Genomic DNA, 12,262 nt, shown 5'->3' with positions numbered 1-12,262 from the left:
GCGCTATATAGTTGTTGCCCACCGAAAGCAGTCAAGGATCGCGGGCCTTCGAGTAGGAGTCGAAATAGGCTCCGAACGAAGTAAACACTTGTGTCTTTGCATTTACTTTACTTTTCATTTCCGTTGCGTTACTTTAGTTACTCGAACGATTTCCGTAAATCGATAAAATAGCCACGAGCGCTATTCACCCCCCCCCCCCCTCTAGCGCTTTCGATACATCAAAGAACTATTATTGAACTACCGCACCAATCCCAAATTACATTTTGGGCTCCTTCTTATTATGAGTGTATTAGTCTCCCTGTTTTTAAGATGTCGAATGTCCACTAATTAAGTGAGTTACTGACAACTCATTTAATTAATATCTTAGTCCAAGAGTAGTACCACTCAACCTTATCATCATGTCGGACTAAGTCCACCTGCAGGGTTTAACATGCTAATCTTTATGAGCTCCTCTTGGGGACATTCTCAACCTAGATTACTAGGACACAGTTTCCTTCTATAATCAACAACACACACTATAAGTGATATCATTTCCTAACTTATCGGGCTTATTGATTTATCGAACTAAATCTCACCCATTGATAAATTAAAGAAATAAATAGCAAATATATGTGCTTGTTATTATATTAGGATTAAGAGCACACACTTCCATAATAACTGAGGTCTTTGTTCCTTTATAAAGTCAGTATAAAAGAAACGACATCTAATGGTCCTACTCAATACACTCTAAGTGTACTAGTGTAATTATATAGTTAAGATAAACTAATACCTAATTACACTACGACCTTCCAATGGTTTGTTCCTTTCCATTTTGATCGTGAGCTACTGTTTATAATTTATAAGGTACTGATAACATCATCCTCTGTGTGTGACACCACACACCATGTTATCTACAATATAAATTAATTGAACAACTACATTTATCATAAATGTAGACATTTGACCAATGTGATTCTTATTTCTAGATAAATGTTTATACCAAAAGCTAGGCTTTTAGTATACATCCTAACAATATCTTATCATATCCTTTTGGAAGTTTGTGTCACTGATAGCAAAGCATATCCAGCAGACAAATCGTACATTAGAAGCTTCCAAGCTATAACATCAGAGGTTTGTATGGCTGCTTAAAGAATAGTGTTAGTGATACTTTTTCGACTTATCTTTTCCTGGGACACCTAAGAAAATGTCTACGCTGTGAGATGCGTGCACGAACACTACATTGCCGCTATAAAAAAGGGTTCCCATCTACATGGAAAGGTATGCACAACTTCATTTTCTACACACTTTAGCCATAGTTCTCCACTTTGCTACTCATCAGAAACTGACTTAAGCGTCGAAGAGCCAACGCTGGAAACCCATTCCCGACTCGGTACTGATATTTTTATGTTGCAGGATTACGTGAAGTCTCCACCGCATCAATTTTGATGTAGCATCCCTATCTTGCCATCTTCATCGATTTTGGACAGGATTAATGAACTTTAGAATCTTTAATCTTAAATCTTAAATTTTAAACATTATTATATCAAAATATTTTTTTATTAACTTGATCAAAATTAATTAAATTTTATTAAAATTATTTTAGATTAGTCCAAATCATTTTAAAATGATGATAGAAACTATTAACTAGCTACTATAATTATAAAAATTACTTAATAATAACTACACAATTATAGAAAAATTCTAAATTTTATAGATAAACTCTAAATTCTAAATTTTAAAATTTTAAATCTTAAATTCTAAATCTTATGCTTTATCAAAATCATTTTAAATTAACTAAAATTATTTTAAAACAACTATAAAAACCACTAAATAATTACTATATAATTATAAGAATACTAAATAACTACTACAATACTACAATATTATTATATTAACCTTTACAAATTATAATAACTAATAGTTGCTATTATAATACTAAAAATAAAAATATTCTTGAAAAAAAACCCTTTTAATTTTATTTATATTTTTTTAAAAAAAGAAATGCCCTTTGCATATTTAAAAGAAACTTTTAATTTTTCCCTAAATTAAATTAGTTAAACTCCACGAGTTTACACCAGCAAGAGATAGATAATTGTTGACATAGTTACGTACCATTAAGTTACAAGCTCTAAATCCCTCACCAACCTCATAATAAGCTTTGCTTAACCATTACTTGCCACCGGGAAAAAAAACAGAAAAAAAAAACATGGCACAGGAAGCAAAAGGCCATTGCGCCATAACCACGTCGACACTCGCATTACTGGCCCCGACCTGAAAGTTAAAAATAGACGACGCACCTCAAAAGTTGACTTTGACCTCTATAGTTACTTCAAGATATATATATATGTATTGGTTGGTTGCTGTGATGCTTAAGCTCGCGCTTCCAGCGGCGGAGATAGCAACGACGACAGCTTCCCCTTCTGGAACCGAGGCGGGAGGTTCTTGGCGTACTTCTTGGGCGCCGGCACCGCCCACGGCAAGAACACGCCCGTGCCGCCGCCGTGCGGAGACTTCTTGCCGCCGGGGCTAGGTGGCGAAGTGGTCCTGCGCGGCGGCGGAGCCGGCGCCAGCACGATGATTGGGCTGTGAAGAGCCAACCCCCAAGCGGTCGGAATCACGGCTGCAGGCCAGGCCGCGACGCCGGCGACCGGTGCTTCTGGCGACGGCGGCAGCGGCAGCGGCAGTGGCGAGCTCGGCTGCCGATGCGCTAGGGATTTTAGCGCGGTGGGCGAGTCGGTTTGGTAAGTCGTGGGTCGAACCCTCGTGAATGTGATGATCACCCTCCTGTTAGGCGAGGAGCAGACAACGTGCCGGGCCATATCTGCACTATTTCCCCGCATCACTAGCAGCGTTCTGCCACAACATATTTCATATCAAATCCCTTGACAGGATACTAATTAACAATCGAGGAAGAAGTACAGTCGAGTTCATATTGCATACCCTTCTTTGATGGGAAGGGCGAGAGAGCCCTTGTAGTTTCCATCTTGATCGCTGACTAGAGATCGTCCAAAAGCCATAGTAGTGTCGGAGAGGACGAGCGTGGAGATGGGATTGTCCAAATGTGGTGGTTTCAAGTATGGCTGTGAATGCTCATCCTGCAAAACAATAAAGAAGACGGCAGATGTGAAATTTCCTAATTAAGACCGTGGAAAGGAAGGGCTGCCTTACAACCTCGTCGAAGAAGTTGATTATGCAGCTGTTGGGCTTCCTGCTTTCTGGAATCAAACGCCACTGTACGAGGTTATCAATTACTGCCTGTAGAGTTGCAGGAATCGGTTCGATATTGCCTGTTACAGAACAGAGAAATGCCTGAGTTCTTCGGGATGGTTTATGAACCAGAGTATTAACTAGTAAAGCTCGTTGAGGATTTACTTGCTGCTTCTTCGGTTGCTGATTGGAATAGTGGCACACCAAATTGAATGATCTCTCTCTTGTTTCCCTTCACTTGTTTGTTGAAAAAGATGAACGTTTCACCTGACAAAAACAAAACAAAGAAGTAGCAATCTGATGATCAAACGGAGGTAACGATTCTACCTCATTTTTTGGGAAGATACAAGATACATGAAAATAGATACCTGAGAGCTCGCCGTTGCGTCCTGCAAGGCGGAGTTCATTTATGAATTCAGTGACGCTGAGAAGCTCCGAGTTTGTGAAGATGCCCTCGTACATCTTGAGACCTTTTAGGACATTGACCTGTTCAAGCATTATAAATGGCGATCAATGAATTTGTCCAAACGGCAAGCCAAAAAATGTAGCATTCATCAACTACTATTTCCTACGGTATCTTATATTGATCTCTATACAGAAATTGTGCCCAATGGTGTTAAGTTGGAACTCGCCATATGCCCTTTAACTGACTCCTTGGCCACAAAACCTTTTAAGATCTTGATCCTTTCACGACCCGCCATCCCGGAAACACTTTGCTCTCCGCAGGCGTTCGGATTCTGCGTTGAAGCCGATTCCTCTTGGGATCCTACAAAAGAGAAATTTTTCAGTACAATTTGTGCTAAAGAATTACTCATAAGCACAAGAATTAGATCAGAAATTGTATTAAAAAAAAGACTTTCAGAAATCAACTTTTAATGATCTACTACAAGGAATGATGGATCCAGTTGACAATTTATTCTTGGATTCGAAGAATATTCTCCAAACTAAACCTTACCAAGATTCGTAGATTCAACGCATATTCTCCAACGTCAAAACAAAACCCTAGATAACTAAGCGGGCGACGGGAAGAACAGGTGACGCCGGGAAAAAATGGGGCCCACGGGTTATTCCATCACCGGGCAACGTCGGGCTCAACCTTTCCGTGCCTGTCGTAGCCAGCAGCGCAGGAGATCAGGTGGGTACCAAGCGCACAAATCAGCTTTCCTCACAAACAATCGGACGGCGTTAACCAACCGACGCTCCCGTCGGACTACGTGGAAGCGACACGTGGAAAATAAAAGGGAGCTGTGGGGACCGGTTTACTTTCCCCGGTCGTCGTGCAGGCTGCTCTGCTCCTTTGTTCTACAAAGCACCGCCACGGTTTCTAAACCAAACGGCTCCAAAAAGTGGAAGTTATTGTAAAACGTGGGCTTCACACGATGCCCAAAACCGTGCGAGAAAAGTACGGGCATCGGGTCGTGGCGTTGCCGCCGCCTCCCGTGAACTCTTCTACGAGCCGGCACCGCGGCCGACTCACGGGGATCCGATGGCAAGGATCAGGGATCATCTCTCATCGTAACCGTCGGATCATACCCTTCAGCGGCAACAGACCCCAAAAGTTTCGATCTAGAAGTTTCGAACAGAAATATCTGCAACAATTTGAATAATGAAAAATCGAAAAGAGGAAAGTAACGGTTACCTCCGTTAGCTTCATCACCGTCTTCGACGCCCTTGTGATCCGATGAGTCGCCGGAATAAACTTCTTCTGCATGCTCAAGCGGTTCCTCCAGGTCGATGGCAGAGTCGGTAGTTAGCGCCGCCTCCGCAGCGTCAGATTTTTCCTCTTCTGGAGCTGCGTCACTCTCCGCTTGCATCGCCGCCTCTGCAGGCGGCTCGAACTTCCCCAAGGCGTCCCTCTCGCTCTCGGCCGCTTCCTCCGTTGGAGTGCCGTCGTTCTCCTCTGGCGCCATCTGGGCCTCCGATTGCATCACCTCTGCGGGTGGCTCTAACTCCTCCATAGGGACCCTCGCGCTATCGATCGCCTCCTCCACCACAGGAGCGGATTCTTGCTCCGTTGATTTCTCCAGATCCGATCCCCTAGAGTCCTCCAAAAGGCAGTAGTCGCCGGAGCGGTTAGCGGACACGAGGCGGAGCTCGGCGGCGACTTCGGCAATCGTATAGTACTTTTGCATGTGGAGAACCGGGATCCAGTTGAGGCGCCGCCGGTGTATCGCGGCGAAGGACGACTCGTACTCCTCCACACTTCCGATCTGTGCCAGGTGCCCGCACAGCTCGTCGATGATAGCGTTCGCCGCCGCGAACTCCCCTCGGAACCATCCCAGCATCGCATCCCTCACGCACGCCTCGGACACCGCCGCCTTCGTCTCGGCCCCCGCCACGGAGGTCGCCATCACCCACTCCAACAAAACCACCGAGATGCCGAAACGCTTAGCAAAAGAGTACAAAACTGAGGATGAGACAACCCCCGCACCACGAGGAGAATTTATAGTGGCCGACTCCAATCGCGAGCTCTCCCCCAAGCCGACGTGCCAAATGGCGAAGGCGGTGACCAGAACTAATCATCCAACGGCACCGGTCGCTTCAGGTAAATTCGACGGCGGAGTTTTTTAGGATAAAAAAAGGCATTTTTTAATTTAAATTTTATATTTAATTTCTTTGCGCTGCATTCTGACCTCCCCGTGGAGGCTGACGTCAACCAGCACGGCAGCACGCCTGCTGAGCTCCAATAATTTATATTAATTAATATTTTAAAGGTTTTTTTATTATTATTAAAAGCCATTTTTAAAAATTGCTTCATCTCGTGGTTCTCGCTTGTGTAGTTGTGTGCAAGTTATGGAAGTTGACCGGTGTCATTAATGCAAACCTCCATGCAAGCCAAGGTGATGATTGCATGTGTTTCACAGACAGGGAGCAGGATTTTCCTTGCCATATCTCCCGTTGAATAGGTACCGTTGCTCAGGAACACCAAATTTGGCATGCGTGCCTGTCCGATACGGAGCAGCAGATTGGTTCGGTGGTTCATAAGCAAGAGAACCGGGCCGTAGTGAGGTGATTGACAACAACTGTACCTTTGCAAATTAATGCTTAAATCTTTGGATAAAAATCGAAATAAGTTGGGCAAAACTTAAAAAAAAAAACGCCCCTATTTTTTGGAATAGTTGGGGCGGATAATATCTTTTTAAATAATACAGTTGACCTCAAATTTCGTTACCCACATTAAATCTTAAAGAAAACGTTGTAATTAAATCTTAAAGAAAACGTTATAATAATTATAATTTTGTAATTATTATGATATAAATATTAGGTGAACATGTTGAATTCATATTATAACAATTTTGAAATCCTAATTACTATAATTGTAAATGTTTTCTTACATATTAATTATGTCTTATAGTATTTACAAAATCGTAGCTATTAAGACGCGCTAGACGATTCAATATTTAATGTGTGTAACGGAAACGGAAGATAATAATATCGAAAAGTATATTTAAAGGAAACTGTCATTTTACATAGAGGGCTAGTGGGGTGGGTCATCCTTTTAATAAAAAAAAAAATGAACCCTTTTGATTATTGCTCAAATAGGTTTTTATAAAGTTGGCATCAAATATCCAAATATTTAGCTCGACTAATCCTGCGGTTGGTCGGTCCAGTCCTACGAAAGCTTTCCATCGGTCACTTGAATAAATCGAAAAATTGTACATAAAGGTCTATCCACATTCTTTGATTCGCTACCCATTAAAGAAATTTCGAACTCCAGATGTCTGGTCTATTATTAGATAAATTTTTTATATTATAGTAATTATGATTTGTAGCTACTATAACACAATCTGTATTGACTAGAGATAAAATATCTATATTAAAAAAATTAGAAACTTTAGTTACTACAACACAATGATAATAATATTCATCAGTCAAATTATTATTATAACATAATATAAACTAGTATTTATCAAAGATGAAGTGCTCATATTATAACATTCATAAATTGTAGTTGCTATAATATAATTTATTAAAGCTAATCAAAATTGAAATGTTTATATTGTAACAGATATTAACCCGTAAAAATGCTCTTTTAAGTTTTTACCCTAAATTCTTTTACCTGAAAGAAGAAATAAATAATTTTTAAAATACTTTTAAAAACTAAATAATGCAGAAAAACAACACAAAATAATTTTCTTTTATAATTTGTTGATTGAGAAATAATTTTAATAACGATCATTCTTTAGCATGATCAACCATGCTCTCCCAGGGCAACGATTAGACACTCTAAAAGTTAATTAGACACCTGAGATTTGAATTCCAAGTATAACATATTAATAGATATTTTTTTTTCAATAGATAATAAATCTAAGGATGCTAGTTGCTCTGGACGGATAATTATAAGTATTTTTTGATTTATTTAATGGGCAGAATGTGGAGTTGAACTGTCTACTTAAAATTAATCAAGTTGTAAAATCTGAATACATAATATATAATAAAATAGTCTTGATCTAAATCACCTCAACTATGAGTTTTAAAATATTCTTTCTAAAAAAAATTTAAATCATTGTTTAAAAATAATATTCTTCCTAGTGTGTTTTGTTGTCGTGGAAGAGTCATCACAATCTTCCATAGTTTTTTACTCAAAGTGTCTATTTTTGGAATGGTTGGAGGCCCCATATGATGGTTCAAAAGCCATTGGAAATAATGACCCCCTACGATAATATAATAATTAGACTAAATAAATCATTATATAAATGGAGGAGGAATCATTCATGAGTTGAAGAAGATGATAATATATACTATAGAAATCGATAAAAAAAAAAAGTTTGAAGAGATTTGTTATTCCAATTGAACAGTGGTATACATGTTATGTTTTATAATATCATTATAATTAACTAATAGTTGGAAATATGAGGTAACATAATAATTTATGGAGTAATGACAACTTTTGAACACAATTAATTAGCACGTATTAGAACATAAATCCATAGACCTCAAATGAATATCTAAAATTTGGTATCGAGAGACATTAGTTTTGAAATATTAGTATGTTCTTGAGGGAACATTACGTTTGGTATTGTAGATTGTCCATATAATTATGATATCAAGATATCTCCACAATGCATTGGCGAAGGAATTTTAGGCCTAAAGTGTCATGTGTGTGGTTACTTTGGCACCTCGATGGTGGCCTATGCTTTAGTAGATTCCATATTAAAGAATTTTAGCATAAAGTATTAAGAGCTTTCTCTTTGAATTGACAATTAATAGATCATGATTAAAAATTCGATTAAAGATAAGGATTTTATCTTGTTATTCTAGCTTTAAATTATAGCATGAAAATACCTTGTTATTAACATTTTTTTAAAAAAAGATTAACCTTTCTTCGCATTGAATATCTTTATCTACATTTCTTGAATACTTTTGATGATGAATAATTTATTATTTGAATGAAATTCTTAGGGCGAATTATAGAAATCAAGCTATTTGAAACTTAAATGAGTTAATAAATCGTTATTAAATGTTTACTTTGTAACAATTATTATTATTTCACCTTTTCTTTTTGTCAAAGCTAAAAAGCAATTAATGGTTGAAAAAATAAAAATAAAGAATTCATTAGAAGTTGAAAAATTTTATAAGTCTTATCTTAAATTAATAAAATTTAAAAGTGCATATAAATATAGAGTGGTTGTATTCAATGGGAATTTTATAAAATGTGTAATAGGTGAGGTTTGATTTAACTATGAAGATTGAACTAGTCAATGTAGTGTATAAGGGGAGTTCGAAAGAGTTTTAATGAGCGAAATAAGAGCATCCACTAAAAAATTATCTCAAAATAGTGACGAAATTAAAGTTTTATCAGTAAGACTAGTCATAACTCGAGAATCTTAGCTTTATCGACAGATTTACTAATGAAATATGTGTTCCGTCGATAATCGATAATATCAAAGAAGTATTATCGACGAGATGACTATTTCGTCAGTAATACCAAATAGAAATTACCAACGAAATGACTTTTTCGTCTGTAATTACATACGAAGCACATATTCCGTTGGTAATATAAGGATTACCAATGGGTATCAAGTTCCATCGGTAATTATCGACGGATTCTCAACAAACATAATTCCGTCAGTAAGTCCACATAAAATTTTAGGGCATAGCCCCAAATTTTCCTCGTGCATGTTCAATCCCTAATCTCGATCTACTCCAGAGATTTCTGGTGAGTTCTCTCCTCCCCCTCTCTCTCCCTCTTCCTAACACTGGCAGTGACTAGCGGCGGCACAACATACGGTTGGTGAGTGTGTCGACCGTAAGCACGCGTGTTGTCGGCTGTTGTGCTGGTCTCTAGAACGTTGCTGGCAATTGTGCCAGCCACCAACACGCGGCTGGCGATTGTGTCGACCGTCGACATGTGTGTTGCAAGCTGTTGTGCCAATCGCCATAACATAGCTGGTGGTTGTGCTAACCACCAGCAATCGATTGGTTGTTGTGTCAGCCGCCGTTGGTAGCTAGGCCATTGCTACCAATGTGGTCGGCGGCGTTAGGCGGCTTGGCAGCTAGCTCACAGCCAAAAGCATGGGTGGTCGTAGCTTGGCTGTGTTGGGAGTTGTTGGTGCAATCGTTCCCTGGGTTAAGGTTGACCAGTTTGACTAAGCTCGAGTGGAGTCGAGTTTTGATGTTTGGACAATATGTTGTGGGACATATGAGAGAGAAGCCAAGTAGTTCATGGAGGATCAGTACTTGACTGGTAAAGTCCTAACTAGGGGTTAGGCAATGATAAAGTCTTAACTGGGGTTAGGTAATGGTAAAGTCCTAATTCGAGGGTCAGGTAAAGGAAAATTCAAGTGGGTCAAGAGGACCGTACGTTGGCAAAGAAAGTCTAAGTGAGTGAAGGAGGACCGCACGTTGGCAAGAAAAGTTTTAACTCGAGCGTTAGACAAAGGAAAGTCCAAATGGGTCAAGGAGGACTGCACATTGGTAAGGAAAGTCCAAGTGAGTTAAGGGGGACCGTACGTTGGCAAGCAAAATCCTAATTGCGGTTAGATAAAAGAAAGTCCAAGTTGGTCAAGGATGACCGCACGTTGGCAAGAAAAATCCTAATTGTAGTTAGGTAAAGCAAAGTCTAAGTACATCAAAGAGGATCGCATGTTGATAAAGGAAAGCTCTAACTGCGGTTTGGCAAAAGAAAATCCAAGTGGGTCAAGTAGAACCGCACGTTGGCAAGGAAAGTCCTAACAGCGATTAGGCAAGTAAAGTCCAAGTGGATCAAGGAGGATCACACATTTGCAAAGGAAAACCCTAACTGCAGTTAAGGAAAGAGAAATCCAAGTGGGTCAAGTAGGATTGCACATTGGAAAGGTTAAGTCCTAACTATGGTTAGGCAAGAGAAAAATTCAAGTGGGTCAAGGTGGATCGCACTTGTTGATCAGAAGTCCAATGGGAAATTGGCAAAGTCCAAGTGGATCAAAAGGTTAACCAGACACTTGATGAAGAAGTCCTAACATGTCAAGGTTGAATGTGTTGGTTGCTACTCGGAAAGCCTAGAGGTTCCACTGTACAAAAATTTTGTACAAAGGTCTGAACCTTTTCCTAGCTACCATGTGTTCTTTTAAATTAAATTTTGGATCGCCTGCGGAACTTAACACGTTTGATCCAAAACTTAATCTATTTGTTCTTTTAGGTTTTGACTTGGATCTCCTGCGGAACTTAACACGTTCGACCCAAATCACCTTAAGTTATTAATTCCATTAAATATTAATTTCCATAATTGGTTCCCAGTACTGACGTGGTGAGGCACATGGCCTTCTTGGATATGGGAGCAACCACCACCGACTAGACAAAACCTTTTATAGAAATCTAATATTTAATTTCCTAAAATAACTTTAGGTTAACCGAAAAGAACAATCAAATCACAAGGAAAAATAAAACAAAAGAACACAACTTCGAAAAATATATTCGAAATACTAGAATCGTAAGCCTCTTGTATTTGGTATTATTTCCAAAAATAACTAGTATGATGCGGAAAGAAAAATACTAGTTATACCTTTTAGAAAGACCTCTTGATCTTCTACCGTATTCCTCTTCTAACCTCGGACGTTGTGTGGGCAACGATCTTCCGAGATGAGAATCCACCAAAGCACCTTCTTCTCCTTTCTTCAAGTTTCGGCCAAAGCTTCCAAAAGATGAAGATCTTTTCCACCAACCAAGCTCCAAGGGATACAAGCTTTCTCTCCTTCTTCTTCTTCTTCTCCAAGTAGTATCCGCCACCACAAGAGCTCCAAGCAAATAGAGAAGGTTCGGCCACCACAAGAGAAAGAGAGGAAGAGAGGTTGGCCAGCCACAACACAAAGGAAAAGAGGGAGAGAAATAATAGAGGTTGTTCACCATGAAGCCTTCTCTACCCCCTCTTTTATAATCCTTGGTCTTGGCAAATAAGGAAATTTAATTAAAAACTTCCTTAATTCTTTTGCCATGAAAAGGAAAAATTTATTTAATTAAAAATAATTTTCCTTTTCTCAATTTACATGGCCGGCCACACCAAAGCTACAAACAAGGAGAGTTTTAATTAATTAAAACTTCCTAATTTGTCTCCAGAAATTTATAAAATTTCTCCAATAATTTAATCCCTTCATGATTGGTTTATAAAAAGGAAATTTAATAAATTAAAATCTTTCTTTTAAACATGTGGATAAAAGAAAGTTATCTCTAAAATTAAAATCTCTTTTAATCTATAAATAAGGAAAGATATCAAATCTTTTCTCAATCTTTTAGAAACTAATAAAACAGAATTATTAATTTTTAAACTTTCTTTTAAATCATGAACATGGTTAAAAAGGAAAGTTTTCTTAAAATTTAAAATCCTCCTTTAATCAACAAATAAGGAAAGATTTCAAATTTTAAACTCTCTTTTAAACATGTAGATGATTTACAAATAAGGAAAGTTTTTACCAAAAATTAAAATCATCCTTTTAAACTACAAATAAGGAAAGAGATTAATCTCTTCTCTTAATCTTTTGTAGAAAACTATAAAAGGAAATTTTTAATTTTTAAACTCTCTTTTAAAATCATGATATCCACATAAGAAATAATTTTAATAAAATCCTTTTTAATATTCTAGTGGCCGGCCACCTAAGCT

At 38.4% G+C, this 12,262-nt stretch overlaps 1 protein-coding gene across 1 annotated transcript; it reads right to left on the bottom strand.

Moving 5' to 3' along the window:
- Positions 1-1,994: 1,994 nt before the first annotated feature.
- Positions 1,995-5,632, bottom strand: LOC122047031 (RNA demethylase ALKBH10B-like). The gene is made up of 7 exons (XM_042608046.1): positions 4,826-5,632; positions 3,819-3,952; positions 3,555-3,672; positions 3,352-3,453; positions 3,151-3,266; positions 2,920-3,074; positions 1,995-2,832 (listed from the first exon to the last, which is right to left on the bottom strand). The coding sequence occupies exons 1-7, from the start codon at positions 5,535-5,537 to the stop codon at positions 2,349-2,351; spliced, it is 1,821 nt and encodes a 606-aa protein (XP_042463980.1). The 5' UTR covers positions 5,538-5,632; the 3' UTR covers positions 1,995-2,348.
- Between the last annotated feature and the right edge of the window lie 6,630 nt (positions 5,633-12,262).

The sequence above is a fragment of the Zingiber officinale genome, chromosome 2B, assembly GCF_018446385.1.
Source record: "Zingiber officinale cultivar Zhangliang chromosome 2B, Zo_v1.1, whole genome shotgun sequence".
NCBI classification, from domain to species: Eukaryota; Viridiplantae; Streptophyta; class Magnoliopsida; order Zingiberales; family Zingiberaceae; genus Zingiber; species Zingiber officinale.
This window is presented reverse-complemented; position numbering and strand designations above follow the sequence as displayed.